This window comes from Suricata suricatta, chromosome 16 (assembly GCF_006229205.1).
Source record: "Suricata suricatta isolate VVHF042 chromosome 16, meerkat_22Aug2017_6uvM2_HiC, whole genome shotgun sequence".
NCBI classification, from domain to species: Eukaryota; Metazoa; Chordata; class Mammalia; order Carnivora; family Herpestidae; genus Suricata; species Suricata suricatta.
The window spans coordinates 26,564,478-26,581,007 of NC_043715.1; the positions used below are offsets into that span (position 1 = coordinate 26,564,478).

General features: G+C 43.0%; 1 protein-coding gene across 2 annotated transcripts in view; it reads right to left on the minus strand.

Annotated features, from left to right (window-relative positions):
- NUP93 (nucleoporin 93) overlaps positions 1-16,530 on the minus strand; it is a 102,664-nt gene that overhangs the window by 24,134 nt on the left and 62,000 nt on the right. For both annotated transcript variants that reach the window (XM_029925300.1, XM_029925301.1), the window contains 2 exons: positions 9,706-9,768; positions 4,717-4,845 (listed from right to left, as the gene is read on the minus strand). In XM_029925300.1, the coding sequence (XP_029781160.1) occupies positions 4,717-4,845; positions 9,706-9,768 (192 nt within the window). The remainder of the gene's footprint in view (positions 1-4,716; positions 4,846-9,705; positions 9,769-16,530) is intronic.

Sequence of the window (16,530 nt, forward strand, 5' to 3'; positions counted from 1 at the left end):
AAAAAAAAAAAAAAAAAAAAAAAAAAAAAAAAAAAAAAAAAAAAAAAAAAAAAAAAAAAATATATATATATATATATATATATATATATATATATATATATATATATCATCTATACTACAGAAGGAAGAGTTTTTAATTTCCACGTGGAATTTTTGGTTTTAGGTAAACAAAATGGAACTAAAGAGATTAGTTCACAATGGCTGGCTATAAAATCTGTACACAGAAGCACTACTAGGAAAAAAACACCATCTGGGGACCAGAGGACCCAGGTTCTAAATGCAATCCAACTATGTGACCTTTGGAATGACATCTAACTTCTTTGGAGCCTCATTCTTCATGGACAAAGTGGGAAGAGCACTTGGACCATTATATATAATAAAACCTATAGAGCCACTAAAAAATGGCAGACACCTACATGTACTAACCTAGAAAAGGCTCCAAAATAAGTTCAAAAAATAAAAACATAACGATAAGTTGTAGAGTCTAACATGCCATATAAAATGGTGTCATTATGGAATGAAATGATATCGACCAGATGAATGTACATGGACCAGTGTGCACATGGGTATGTGAGGGGACCGGCAGGACAGCTTGTGCACCGCTGTCAGAGGTTATGTCTGCGTGGGCGGGGGGGGGGGGGGGGGGGGGGGGGGGGGGGGGGGGGGGGGGGCAGCGGCAGAGTTCTCAAAAGTGCATCTATATACCTCCACCATCTGCAGACTGTGCAAGAAGGTACTCAGGTATGATACAGCATGACATTAAAATGAAGGGCCTCTTAGAATTTTTTTAATGTTTGTTTATTTTTGACAAAGAACGAGTACAAGTGGGGGAGGGGAACAGAGAGAGAGAGAGGGAGACACAGAATCCAAAGCAGGTTCCAGGCTCTGAGCTGTCGGCAGAGAGCCTGACGCGGGGCTTGAACCCACGAACTGTGAGATCATGACCCGAGTTAAAGTCTGACACTTAACTGACTGAGCCACCCAGGTGCCCCAGACCCTGTTTGGATTTTTTAAACCTTCTTTTTGAAAGAACTGCAGAGCACTTTCTACACTTGAACTCCTACTCAAATTCTGGTATGTCAATCAACCCCCTTGCCCCCCATCCCAGGAAAGTGCCAGGGAAACTAAAATACAGTTTGGAATCATGCAGTCTGGAGTTTTCCAATTAAAAACTCTGTTGGTCTCCATTTTACTGTATTGCAATGAATCTAATACATCATCTATTATTAAGACATATTGTTTATTTTATGCACCACTAGGAAAGGAAAAAAGATGTCAACTAAATTATGACGCTGGGCTTAAGACACACCCTAATTTCAGGGATGTTAAAATGTGGAAGAGTTTTGTGACTGGGAATTAATGTAATTTGGTATTAAGTCCATTATCAAATGAGACATTATATTCAACAATGCACTGTTCGCACATTAGGATGTGAACTGTTCCCTTCACTGTCTGTAATTAAGCTACAACTTAGCTTCTTAGTAGAGCCTGTTGCTTGCGAGGCTCAATCATTTGCCAGACAATTCATTCCAGAACCATCTACTGACTATGTCTAAAACCAACACGGGCGCTAGACTGCACAGAATTTAGATAAAAGTTGACTTTTAAATACTGTTTTAAAAGTTGGCTAAGATGAATCAAAGATCCCAACACTGCTCCAAGCCCATGTGCTGCCATGCAAGCGGTGTAGCCCTGGGGCTGCTCCCCCTCCCACTGGCCACATGCACGTGCAGGCACGGGGATTCCAAAGGCCTCTTCCTTGCTCCAAAGCACATGTGTTCTTTTTATTCTTTTTATGTTTACTTATTTTGAGAGACAGAGAGAGAAAGGAAGAGAGAGAAGCCCAAGCAGGCTCTGTGCTACAATACCAGCACAGAACCCCACGTCAGGCTCAATCTCATGAACCATGAGATCATGACCTGAGTTGAAATCAAGAGTCGGACACTTAACGGACTGAACCATGCAGACGCCCCACATTCCTACAGATACTTTATAAACGGAGGAAAATCCCTAAAAAGGGACAGATCCATATTGAAACGATGAAAATAAACTTAGTATGAAGCTTACCAAACACTAACACCCACTATAAATACTGCTAGGATGCACTGCGTGCGCAGTCTCTGATGCTCCGGGAGAGGCATTGTGCACACGCTCTGCATTCCTTAGGACACCTTTTCCACAGAGGCCACTTACAGTAAGGACATCCAGGCACAGGAATTCCAAAGCCTACCTCTGGCCTTCATATCATGTGGTTTCCTAGAAATAGGGTAGAGGAAAATGTCTGCCCAACTAGAGATAACATCACCTTTCTATCATTTTGAAGAAAATTACAAGGGAGAAGCCTGTAGAAAATGGTTAAATTAAAAAAAGACAAAAAAAAAAAAAGGCCAAGCGTGGCAAGGGGGTGGCGCAAATGGAGTTCTCACATACTGCTGGTGGGAGGGCACATCGATACAACCATTGTGGAAAACTGTTTGGCAGTACCTACCAAAGCTGAACACAAGCATATCCTCTGCCCCGGCCTCTTAGCTGTACCCAACAGAGATGCAAACATATGTTCACGAAAAGACACGTACAAGCATGTTCACAACAGCACTATTCATAAAAGCAAAGAACTGGAAACTATCCAAATGTCCGTCAACCCAAGAACGGAGAAACAGATCGTAGTTATACTATTCGGCCATGAGCGGATGGCCCACAGCTACATGCACCAATATACAGACTGTTAAGCAAAAGAAGCTAGGAATGAGAGCATATGCCGTATGACTTCATTTATGTAAAGTTCAAAAAAAAAGCAGGCAAAATTAAACTACGATGTTAGAGGTCAGGACAGGGGTTCCCCTGATGGCGGTGGTGAGAGGCAGTGACTGGAAAGGCGCACACACAAGGAGGGCCGTTGGGGTGCTGGAAGTGATCTGCTTCTTCATCTGGGTATGTGCATTTGTGATTCCCCAACAGCATACTATAAGGTACGCACTTTTCTGCGTCTGTTATACCTCAGGAAAAAAGTCCAAAACAACAGCAACAAACAAAACATAGAAGGTTCCAGAAAATAGCAATTCCCTAGGTAACCTGATGAGAGAACCACCTGCACCCCTTGCCAGCTTTTACAGCAGAGCTATCCATTCTGCTAAGTGTCACAACGGAGAATAGCAAAACTATTGATAACTTTCTTACAAGGGGACTGGAGGTCAAGGAAGAAAAGTCTACTAAATAGACTAACCTATTTTTAAGAAAAGAGCAATCAAAAAAGAACATCTCATTAGCAGCTTATAATTGCTTCCAAATCCCAATACAGACTACAACCTATTAACACCATTTTAAAAAATGAAGTTTATAAAACCATGAACTGTTCTACTTACCTATTCAGACTAGAGAATGAAACATGAGGCTGGCCATTTCCCAAAGACTCTGATCTTAGTCTTTGAAGTCTCTGAGTGTACGAAATGTGGAACCGGGTCCTTAATAAGTAATTTTCTAAGACAAAAGTCTTTAGCATTTATTGGGGGGCTAACTTAATGGAAAAAACTGGTTTTTAAGTCAGGAACAGATGTATGGATATGGGATGTAGGAAGTTGTTACCCCGCAGGCATGATAAACTGCCAAGCTACCCACCTTTGACCCAGACTTTAACAGAATGATGGTCTAGAGCCAACAGTCCCGGGTCTGACCCTCAGCTATCCTATCTCTTGTGAGAAACGAATGCTAACTTGCCAAGAAACAAATTGTGGGAAAAAGATTTACCAGGAAGCATTGGTAGTATTACTTGAAATGTCTTACGTGGTAATTTTTACATCATACTTTTGAATCTGCACCTCTAAATCATCTGAAACTACTTTTTTTTTAAATATAACAATAGTAAGGAATGGCCATTATGGGTGCATTGCTCACATTATTACACAAATGAATCTGAGGTTTTTGGTTCGAACAAGTGAAAAACTGGAAATGCCACTTACAGAGATGATAAGCTCTGTGAAGGGAGAAGGCTGGCAGGCCGGCCTGGAAAGGGAGTGGCGGGCAGTTGCTATCCTGCCTCAGTCATGGACGTGTTTAGCTGGAGATGGCTAGGACACATGTCAGTAGAGCCCAGAGGGCCATCAGATAAGTGAGTCTGGGGTTTGGGGCTGCCAGGTAAATCTGAGTCTTCAGCACAGAAATGGTATTTAAAGCTACATGCCTGGATGAGATCAACAAGGCAGTAACTGAGGGAGAAAGAACAGGTCAAGGATTGAGTCCCAGACACTCAAATATCTAGAGGTCAAGGAGTCAGAAAAATTCAGCAAAGGAGGCTGAGCAGAAATAGCCAGGCATGCGGAAAGAAACACCAGCAAATGTGGGCATCCTGGAGGCCAAGTGAATAAAGTGTCTCTAGGGGGAGACAGTGATCATCTGCCAAGACTGCCAGCAGTCAGTAGATAAGTGTTCCTTGACCTCATATTTTTATTAGTGGCTTATCTTTTTTTTAAAAAATTTTAACGTTTATTCATTTCTTTGAGAGAGAGAGAGAGAGAGAGAACGAACCCAAGTGGGGAAGTGGAAGAAAGAGAGGGAGACAGAATCCCAAGCAGGCTCCAGGCTCCGAGCTGTCAGCACAGAGCCCGAAGTGAGGCTGGAACTCACAAACTGTGAGATCATGACCTGAGCTGAAGTCGGACGCTCAGCCGACTAAGCCCCCCAGGCGCCCCAGTAGTGGCTTATCTTTTGGATTCAACCTACCTCGCTTTCTTGAGTAAAGTCCAGTGCATCTTCTCCCGATGCCAGCAGTGTGTGGAGGATTCGCTGTTTCACTTGCTCCCACTCGACCAGCATGGACTCTCGATGGTACTCCTCAGCCATGCCAAAGGTCTGACAGAGAGGAACAGAGGGAGATGACCCAAACAGGAAAACAACTCGGTTTCCTCTAAAGTTCAATAGAAATTCAAAGCCCCTCAGATCTTTCTATAAGTAAGGCAAAAGCAATCTTCTTTTAAAAATTATCCTTAGTGTCTAACATGTTAAAAGGCTTATTTTAAATGTAAAATACACATAAAATCCACCTCTTAACCATTTTTGAGTGTACAGTTCAGGATATTAGTGCATTCAGACTGTCGTGTAGTCACTGCCACCACGAAACTCCATGGCTCTTTTCATCTCACAAAAGTGAAATCCTGTCCCCAGTGAAACACTAACTCTCCATTTTCTCCTTCCCCCAGCTCCTGGGAAACACCACTTTCCATCTCTATGACTTCAACCACTGCTGGGTACCTCATACGAGTGAAATCATACAGTGTTTGCCTTTTTGGTTGGCTTATTCCATTCAGTATAATTTCCTCCAGGTGCATCCATGCTGTAGTGGATGCAGAATCTTTCCTTTTTAAGGCTGAGTATTATTCCACTGTACGCATAAGCCACGTCTTGTTCATCCGTCTGACCATGGACACTTGAGCTGCTTCCACCTTTCAGTTATTGTGAGTGACGTGCTATGAACATGGATGCACAGATCTCTCTTCAATTGGGGTACACACCCGCAAGTGGAACTGCTGGCTCACGTGGTCAATCCTATGTTTACTTTTCTGATGGGCTGAATACTGTTTCCACAGCGAATGCATTTTGTATTCCCCCCAACAATGCACAAAGGCTCCAGTTTCTCTACACCCTTGCCCCCTTGCCAACACTTACTATTTTCTGAGCCTTTATGTTCTTTTTGATAGGAGCCATCCTAACGGGTGTGAGTTTGTTATCTCGTGGTTTTGATTTACATTTCCCTAATGACCAGTGATGTGGAACATCTTTTCATTTGCTCATTAAGATAAATATCTTTTTAAACCTCTGAAATGAGGCTACATATTACAATTGATAGCACGTCACAGTTTAAACTGAAGTATTTTTAACTGGATTCTGTATATCAGTGGTTTTTAGTAAGCATCTAAGGAAAGACAACAACAAAAGATTCTCCCACGGTCTTGATTTTTTTTTTAAGAGACAGTAATATTTTCATAGAAGGAGGCAAACCAGTAAAAGAAGAGCAGAGCCTTCTATAATCAGGTTTCCTACCTCTCTGCTCAAAGTCACTACTGAAATGTCTGACAAACCTCACACCCATCTAGTGGTGATATGGCAGGTTGTTGCCAAAACAAGGTGCTCAGAAAGGAAAGGAAAAAGAGGAAGGAAAGGAAAGGAAAGGAGAGAAGGGGAAGACAAAACCTTCCGAAGAAATTAATGAAAGCAACTTCAAAATACAATAAATCATGACCTAAGTTCTTAGCCTATTATTCTTTAACTGGCAGACCATGTTTCCCATCAGCTTAAGCCCACTTTTCAATAAGCCATTTCATTTGCAATCAGATTGGCATCTAATTAGGCAGCACCAAGGGAATGAGTATTAGCAATGCCTATTTTATTTTTGGCAACACATAATTTATACTGATAATACCCATATACATGAGCTCTGGGAAACTGCTAGAAAATCACATACATGCTGTACACAAACGGGATGTTTGGGTATGAACCAATGTTTATCTAAACGTGAGAAAGGAAGGTACCAGACACACCCAAAAATGATTAGGAAGAAGGCTGGCATATCCTGCAAGTCTGATTTTGGACCGCCTATCAGTGAATCTCTTCTCTAATATGTATTCTGAAGACACAAGGAGAAATGACAACCACAAACTTTAAAAACAGTCTTCCACCTGGTCTGCTTCTTGCTGGAGTCAGGTAGAACACACCATTCCAGTCAGTTGGCCCGGAGTGAAAAAATATCCCAGGAAAAAGTTACTTTCTCTCATCACTTTAGTGAACTGAAATATGAGAGCTCCGCATTCTGAACAGAGAGAAGTACACTGGAACAGAAAGGCGGTGTCAGGGGTAGGAGAAGGGGCGGCTTCCCTAGAAGATAACTAGAAATCGTGCATCAGTGAACCGAAATTTCATCGCCACTCTCCCCACTGAGTCGTCAAACCAACAACCCCCTCGGCGGCGAGCCTCTCCCAGCAATGGAAATTGAGGGGCAATGTGGCATGAGGACCAGGCCAGGCAGACATGAGCGGGGGTAGGGGGAGGCTGGCAGACCGTACAGCTTTCTGAGCGCGGACTGAGCGGTGGTACTGACCCAGGACATCAGAGGGACACAAGAGTTTTTCTTAAGGATAAGTCCTCTGTCTGATGAAGAATGGCAATTGTAAAAGCAACTGAAAAAGACAGACAATATACTACCCAGAGACATTGTTGATAAGGACGGTGGGGACAGACCTCCAGCATCATTTAAGGGTCAGAGTGACCCTTAATGGGAATTAGAGGGGGAATTAAGCAGCACCTGTTCATCAGGCTGCCCACCTGTGTGCCAAGAACTGTTTCAAGAATACAGGAAGTACTCTGAAAACTGGCAGTTTTCTGGGCTTGAATCCTCAGATACATTCGAGCAGTATGCCAGGCTACTCATTTAGAAACAGCACCACAACTTGAACGAACGGCACTGTGATTCCATTCATCATTAGTCTGATAAGGAGCTTCATATAAAAATAAATGGTCCAACATTAAAATTCTCTTCCTTTGACCATGCAACCCTCAGCTTATCTTAATGATGTTAGAGCTCACGAACATTGGATTTGGGGGCTACTCAGGGATGATCAGCCACCCATCTGCCCTGTTCCAGCCCATTCCCTTTAGACTCACATCCAAACGACTGGATCAGGTACAAAGAAGAGTGTCAACCAGAAGAGCTGGTGAGAGAGAATCAACAGGACACTAACTGGCACCGAAGAGAAGGACACTGACGGTGGAGGCAAAGTAGGCAACGGTAGGGACAAGGGAAGAAATCCAAGGGAAGAGAAAAGGGACAACCTCGAAGGGTGTGCGGATGTGTGAAAAGTAAAAGGGAGGACAGACAGACCACAGAAGATGACAGAGCAGTGGAGAAATTATTAATTAAATTGGAATCTTTCAAGTTACGTGTGTAAATCTCTTTGAACACAGTTATGAAAGGCAGGAAGAGAACTGGGCAACTGAACTAAAAACAGGTGGGGGCACACGAACCCCAGTCTCATAAAGGGAAGAGGGCGATATGCTGTGACTTTGCACCGCTTATTATCGGGCTGTTGCTGGCTTTTAGAAACTCTACATATGTTCTGATAATGTTGTTCTGTTTTTGCTGGGATGCACCAAATGGAAAAAGACAGGACACATTTGTGGTTTTGTAGCTTGTTTTCTTGGCATTTCAGCAGGACATTGGCAAGCTATTCAAACATGAAATTATCACCAAAATGCCAGGAAGCTGCTCACCTTTTGTTTGAAAATGAGTCCTGCTCAGTGGTTCGTCTCCTGGTGTGCAGACAGGTGAAAGGTGTCCCCCCACCCCATGCCGGCTCCCGACACCGGAACATCTCCCTCGCAAACACACACGCACGCCTTCTGCACTGTGGTGTGTCACTTAAATGTTTTGGCTGGCTGCACATTTAGTCTCAGTATGGCACAATGTTCAGAGGCTGCCAATTCCAGAAACACATTCCACAGGGTAAATGGATTAATAAGGCTCAGTGGCATTTGACAATCCTAATTTAATTTCACTGGTTCTCTACAGCCGGAGAATCAATGTTGGTGAATAACTCACTCAAAGTGTGAACAAAAAAAAAAAGCATTAAAAAAAATTTTTTTCCCAAATCTGAATCAAGTGACTATCTCTATTTCCAGGAATAAATACTATGGCCAAAAATATACTTAATAAAATTATAGGGATTCTTACTCTGACAATTAAATGTATCAGTCATTTAAAGAAATGCCTTTGGAACATCTTCTTATAAGTCAGAGCTGGCGAGCCCCCTACCGCCCTATCTCACGCACAGCAGCCCTCCTGAGACGTTTCCACCTGCACAGAATATTTTAATAAAGCACACCGAGAAGCGGTATTTTTATTATTTTTTAAACTACATAAATAACAAACATATTTTACTTGATATAAGAGTTACAAAGTAAACCGCACGACGGAGGCTTCCCCTTCACCCCTATTCACTTTTGCAAAGACGGCCACCGTTGGCGGACGAGCGTGAACCCTCCCCAGCCTCCTTCCGGGGAACAGCTGCATTTTTAGAACCAAGTCCACATGACTGCTAACCTTCCTCCTCCCTCCCTAAAGGACTCCGGTGGCCTAAAAATCTCTTACTCCACAATCGGATGTTTTGGAGAGGTTTTGTTCTTTTAACTCTTGTCTGAGGTTGGTGAACGGTCTCAGGGTACCTGGTGCAAAGCACTGCTGCTCATGCAATGGCGGCTCTGGCCAGCTTAGTATCATCCTTTGGGGGCACCAAGCTGTTCTGTTGTTTTTCTTTTAAGAGCTTGGGGAAATTGTTAATATAAAAGGTAACACAGAAAGTCAACTTGTATGATAAAAGGAAGGGAAAGAAATAAAGGAAAATCATTGATGGTCATACCCACTCTTCTGAACTGCTGATTCAGTAGAAATCAAAATATCACTTACAGTGTCACGGTGAATTGGCCGGCCCTTCCACGTTAAGATTAATTTAATAATTAACTGGCCAACGCGTGTTTCAGATGCGTCTCAGTTACTAAACACATGCACGGACGCAAGCACGGTATCCTCCCCACACTCCCCAGAGCTCCCTCTGGCAAACTGAGCGAGGAGGAGAGCGGGGCCCAGGACAGGGCTCCAGTCTCCAGAGCCTGCACTGCCTGCGTACACCGCTGCCCTCGGGTTCACCTGGGGCCGGCTCTTACCCTCTTCCGGGACTCTTCGATGGCAGACAGCAGGGCATTGTCCTTCTCGTTCTTCAGGAAACCCTAGGCAAGGGGGCGAAATGACACAACCTGGGTTAAAATTAACCTTCAGATCATCAAAAGTATACTGTAGAGGGAAAAAATAACTATAAGGGTATCTGCTATCCTGCCCACCTTCCCCCTGACAGAAATTTCTTAACTCAAAACCATCAGACAGATGGTTTTTCCAGACGTTTCCTAGTTCTTTCATTCTGGGAAGCACATGATGACCCTTAGAAGGTAAAGTCCTCATGGAGCATGAGTCCCACGTCCTGTAAACATGTAAAATGTGAACGGACAGCCAAGACTGCTCTTCAGTATTTCCGACCGGTCCACATTACAGATATGGCCTTGCCTATGGGCCCAGTCACAGTGCTGCTTGGTCTAGATTTCTCTGTTGCCTTCAATTCATTCTTCAGTTTCTTCCCCGTGCAGTAGAAGCATCACCATTTATTTGCCTGGGTATTTTCTCCTTATTGGTCAATGGTTGGGATACCCCCCATTTCTTCTGGGGTTTTGCTACGTGTACTCCCTATTTCAGGCCTGATGACCTCAGCTGCTTGTTTAATATGGGTGGGATGAAAAGACAGCCCACAAGCCTGCTTAAGTATGCACGGGGCTAAATGCCTACAAAGTGCAACTACACAGTAACACAATGGCAGGACTAGTTTCAAATCATGTTGCCTCCATTTACTGATGGCACGAATCGTGCAAAGTCACCCAAACTCTCTGAACCTTAGTTTACTCATATGTAAAATGAATATTAAATGAGATAATGCAATCAAGTGCTTGACTCAAGATTCAATACATGTAGCTTTATTGTTAGAATCAATTAGACTTAGATTTGTTGGTGACATCAAAGAGACAAATGCCCAGGAATATGAACTCTCTGAGGGAATATAATACAAAGTAGAATTAAGCTGAAGTTTTTAAGATATGCTAAATCTAAAAAGCCATTATTTGACAGTTTTAAATTTTTATTGCATGGTTAATCTTTTTTAAGTTTATTTATTTATTTTGAGAGAAAGAGGACACAAGCTCGGGAGGGGCAGAGAGAGGAGAGAGAATCCCAAGCAGGCTCTGCACTGTTAGCATGGAGCCCGATGCAAAGCTCGAACTCACAAACCACGAGATCACGAAGTGAGCCCAAATCAAGAGTCAGACGCTTAACCTACTGAGCCACCCAGGTGCCCCAGGGTTAATTTTTGATCACCTATTATGTTTTAACAACTATAACATTTTAAAATGTTATTCAAGCAGTCCCAGATATGAAGTTGCTGATTCTTGGGAAGAAAGCAAAAAAAAATGGGGTTGGGGGGTGGGGAGGTACTCCAGTTGGGCATATAAATTTAAATAAAATAGTACTAATCTTCTAGGTTTCCCTGATCTCTTAGGTATTGGAAAGATTCCCCCACACCTGTCACATCCCAACCTGGCAGCACACTGGAGTGACCAGGGTAATGGCCAGGAGCCCAGGAAACAGCTCCATCGTAGGCTCCTCTGGGCAGTCCCCATGGCAGCTCTGAGGGGACAACATGAAGGCTGCTCCAAACACGTGCACTGCTCGTAGGTCGGGGTGGGGGTGGGGAAGGGCACCGGTCACTTGCTTGCTAATGCAGTGGCCTCACTAAACCAGAGCGCATTAAGTTAGGACCCTGTGTGGTGCATTCAGAAGGAGGCGGTTTATCACCGCATCCCCTGCCTCCAGCCAGATGTGAGACGATGGGGAACCAGACAAGAGATGCCGGGGCGAGGGGTGGAGGAGGGCAGGGATTTTAACAGATCCTGTTTCTACCCTTCATGGCAAATGAATCAAGTCAACAAACCTTTACTATAATTTCCCTTTCATAAGCAGTCTTTAATGGCTAAAGCAAAAGGTTTTAGCATCACAGTTTATAAACAAAGCTATGGAATTATCACTGAATGCTGCTCGCAAACAAAGGGTGGACACAGACTGTGCTTTTCCGCACCTCTTCCCAGCTGCTACACTGGGAGGGGGACTGTCTACACAGCCACCTCTGGGGACGGAGGTGATAACCACTGCCTAACCAGGCGTGCTCTCATTTTTTTTCTTTTTAGTTGGCGTAGGAGGGACTGTGCCAAGGGCCCGGTGCCCTCTCTCGGCTTCCTCTGCTCTTCCCAGTGACCAGCCGATCCCATTCCTTTAATGTAGCCATGTCTGCATTTAACTCAGGCATGCGCACGCGCATATGCACACACGCGCACACACACACACACACACACATACACACACACAATTAAAACACAAACGCAAAGCAATAATCAGATACATCTGTTTAAAAGCAACATAATTTCCTGTAAAAAACACAATTCCAAATTTTCTAAGAGATGAAATGTCAAGTAGTGATGAGAGAAAGAAAAACACATGTTGCTATAGAGGCAGGTAACACTCCTCTTGAAAATATTCATTATTAACCTACATTCCAAAAGTCTCACTAATAAATAAATCAACCACTTGTGCATGAGAATCAGATTTTAGACATCATCTTCCTATGAACAAAGACCACGGGCTGTCACACCCCTCAACAACTGGGCTTTCTTCTATAGCACAAACCAGACCCCCAGGATACATAGATTTTGATTTTCAATTTCTCATCCTTTATTCCTCTCTAAAATGAAACACTAAAAAAGGCCACATATCATTTTATTGTCAAAAACAATTCATTGGTGACCTATCTTCTGAAAAGACTCTTTAAAAGAATAAGAATTTATGCAGTCGGAAGAGTGCCATGATTCGTGTGCCATCTGGTGGCAGTTACTTTCCTTTAAAGAACACATACCTCAAGGGAAAAAAACAAATTAAAGAACAAGTCGGGCAGAAAAATACCTGCCTCAGCCCAAGTTTCGCCCAGATCTCTCCCCTGACTTCCCTTTCTCACATGTATTTCCTTTCCTTCCAATTCCTGCTGTGAGGCACCTCTCACACCCAGTAGCCCAGAGGTATGCCTTTGGAGCTCATCAGAGAATGGGCTTACTGTAGGACTGAGGGCTTGGAGGGTGACCTGGGAGGTGCCTTTTCTCATGGGGTGGATCGCCCTGTTACAAAGACGACCCTGGTCATGGAGAATGCCCAACAGCCCGCCTCCCAACTGAAGATGCCAGCCATCTAGCTCTGACCCTCAGGGCACCATATCACTAATGTCCCCTCTTTTTCCCAACAAGCACTTTTTAATTGCTCACAGTCTCCCACCTAACCCGTCTACTGTTGGCCCACTCAGTAAAAGAACACTCCACAAACATCTGCTGGCCTGCTAAGTAAGATAACGACTCTGGACTTCCCCATCTGAATACTGCTCCTCCGTGCCAGAGTCCTGGAAACTGACCCTCTTCTGTCTCCTTGAATGCCTTTTGGTTTCAAGCTTTCTGTAACATATTATAGTTCCCATTCAGCAAGCAGTTAAGGGCCAGACACTGCTCTAAGCAATTCAAAGACATTATGGCTAATCTTGTAACAATATGAAAGAACAGACATGATCACTCCACTCTCCCCCTACCCACCCCGCCCCATTTTACAGGTAAGAAACCGAATCTCAGCATTTAACCAACTGGACCACGGGACCCCAACCAGGATAAGGAAGAGGCAAAATTCAAGCAGACTTTTCAAAAGACCAAATGTCACAGAGACACTTAGGGAATATACACTTCTAAATCAAGAAAATAAAGAAAAACTTCCTTTTCTCTCTAAAAAGACGGGACTCCGAGAGGGACACAAAGTTTCTTTGTTTTCTTGATCCACTATTAGTTCCCCTTTACAAAGGATGAAGGGGAAGGCTCAGAGAATACTGTTACATGATTACTAGTAAGGGCGAACCCTTCCATGGCTGTGGGGGTGACTCGTGCTAAGTGTGTGTTACACACATCTGGTTCTAGTCCTGGCTTTTAACCCAATACTAAACTGTCTCTCAGTGCTGCCTAACTGGATCGTACTTTAGCGTGTGTCCTTAATTAGAAGGTTTCACGTTGAAAGGGCCGCATGAGATGGACTCTAGAGCTCCTATCAACCCTACAATGTTGTGGTTCCATATGATTAAGATCACCTAGTTTGTTAACTGCAAAGCCTGGACTTGGAAACCTAATTTTCTGACCCCCTTTTCTACCTTTTTCCGTTCTACCAGACTGTCTCTATCACAGCAAATCAAGGTAGAATAAACATATTTTATGATTGCATACTAATTCATTTCATCCCCTTATTATCACATAGTTAGGGGAGGAATGAGACAATAAATATCAAGTTTGTGGCATTCCTTTAGAATGATGTTTTTCAAAATGTGGGTCAGAACTCGTAACTGGGTCATGAAATTGATCAGCATTTTTTTAAATGAAATGCAACAGAGATATGTGGTATAGGTAAATGCTGTTTTGAGAAACTTTCCTTTCAATTATATAATTGAAAGTATTTGTATATAGGAAGTGGGTCATGGTGTAAAACAGAATTCTTACTATGGGTCACAGACACAAAAAGCTGGAAACTGCTGTTCTAGATGTCAATCAACTCTATGGCACCTCAAGATACCATGACTGTTTACTGCTGTGGAACAATAAATGCTGCACGGCTGTCTAAGTAAGATCTCCAGCCATGTGCTCCATCTTTAACAGGGGATGTGGGCTGCCCTGTAATATATAAAGGTTTCTTCTGCTATATGAAAGTAGAACATTCCTTTGAAACCTTTCCTAAGTCAAAAAGACATAAAGCTAAGAAGCAATTACCATTAATACCTATAAAAAAATTTTTCGAGTTTTCCCAGACCCCAAAAATAACCTCTTTGGCTGCTCTGACACCTTGGGGCACAGCTTGTTAATGGGTGCACAAAATAAATCCAGATAAAGCACAGATGCTCACAGATGCAGTTCAGAACTGTGGCGGCTGAGGCCGTGAGGCCGGTGTGGCTCCCAGGGAACGAGTCTGGTAGTGCTGCTCTCACCGCCACTGCCCAGCACGCTGCCTCGCTACCTGCTTGCTAGAAAACAGATCCTGAAGGCTATTTTTGCTTTTCACCTCTGTCATAGAAACAAAAGTTCTCTTTGAATTTCTTTTGGTTAGCAACTGGGTACTAGTGCAGGTCTTTTACAAGAGCCAAGTGGCATAACGCAAACTTTTGAAGAGCAAAGGATACCTGTACTAACCAAAAGGTAACTGCAAGGTAAGCCAATTCTCCTATCAAATGTGTGGTTACATCTCAGGGAGCCGAGAGCCAGACGAGCTTTGAAATGGCGTACGCTGGGAAAGACAGGTGTGGAACGGCCTAATTTTTAGTCACCAGGCAGACTCGGTTTCAGAATGCAAGTGGCAGCTAACTCCTACTGCAGAAGAAGGGAGTGGGCACAAGGATGTGTTTGTCAAGTGGCCAAATTCTCTTAGCTTATTTGCTTTCCCCAAAGTGAGAACTGTAAGGAACAAGGGTCTCTAGGAGGAGAATTCCTGTGTCCATTTTAGCTAGGAAAGTAAGATGGCAAAAAAAGAAAGTGCTTTCCCATCTACAATGAAGACGCGCTTTCCCGGACAGTTACATAAACTGTTTGAACTGAAGATTCTGAACACAGATTTCCTGGCCGTTGAAAATTAAAACAAAAAAGATACAATATTATGGGCAGAAGCCATATTTTACATGGTCCTCAAAACACAAAAGACCATTCCACTTCTCTTCCCCTTCAAAAGATCAACCTGCAATCTACTCTTTCAAAATGTAGAGTGAAGCCCCCATGGCAGGCATCTGACAAAAACATACGGTGAGCCCTTTAAAAGCCTTGTATCTTCTCTCATTTAATACGTACAATGTACAAAGTAAGAGGAGATCTGTAACCAACATTCCAAATCAAATAATTGCACAAGTATGCAGTGATAGTAGAAAATGGTCACTGTGGATTAAAAAAAACATTGTTAAGACACAAGCAACAGCTAGGAAGATGATGAAACAAGGAAAAGAAAACTAAGCAGATCAAAAAATAAACTTAAAAGACTGAATAATCAAGAGGGTGTGTTCCAAGATGGAAACAAGAATTCCAATATGCACGGCAAGTAGCCATTACCTTTAGATAGGGAAATGGAGAAGTGTCTGATTTCTATAAAGACAGGAGTTATATCCATTATTTTGCTTCAGCTCATTGTGAGTAAAATACCTATTCCCTTACCCTCTCCGAAATTTCCCTTCTTCCCAATTTCTGAACAAATGACCTCTTCTAAAACCTTCTCGTGGGTGAAATTTTTATAAAAGTCAAAGTGCTACTTCAGGAGAAAGTGAGGAAGGACAAAGCAAGGTGCTGTTTTCAGATGGGCACAACAGAAAGCCTGCCAGTGCTCAGAGCCGCTGGGCCTATCAGATGGCATGGACACGCTTTTCATTAGCTCCCTTGTGGTGCCCACGGAGAACGCCTCGAGGCATTTGCAGGTGCAAAGAGATGTTCATTATTGATAAAGCCTAAAAGATGAACAGAGAAATTTTTAAATGTAAACATTTTCAAAATTGGGGGGGGATTTCATATGGTTTTATAGCATGTTTGGTTATCTCATCAGAGAAATATTTAACGCAACACAGTAAGAATACATAAAATGTCAGCCTAAAACACCCAAGAGAGTGAAACCTTCTTTTGCAAGGAATACGATAGGAATAGCAAATCCAGGGGCTTTATTCTGCAACTCAGGTATTTAGAGTCAACCCCATAGCTTGTTTTCTACAAAAGTTTAATACTTTTACATTGTTTCTGCACACTGCATCATATTTTAAAAAGCAGATGCATAGAGGTCTTTAAAAAACCCCCTACAAAAAG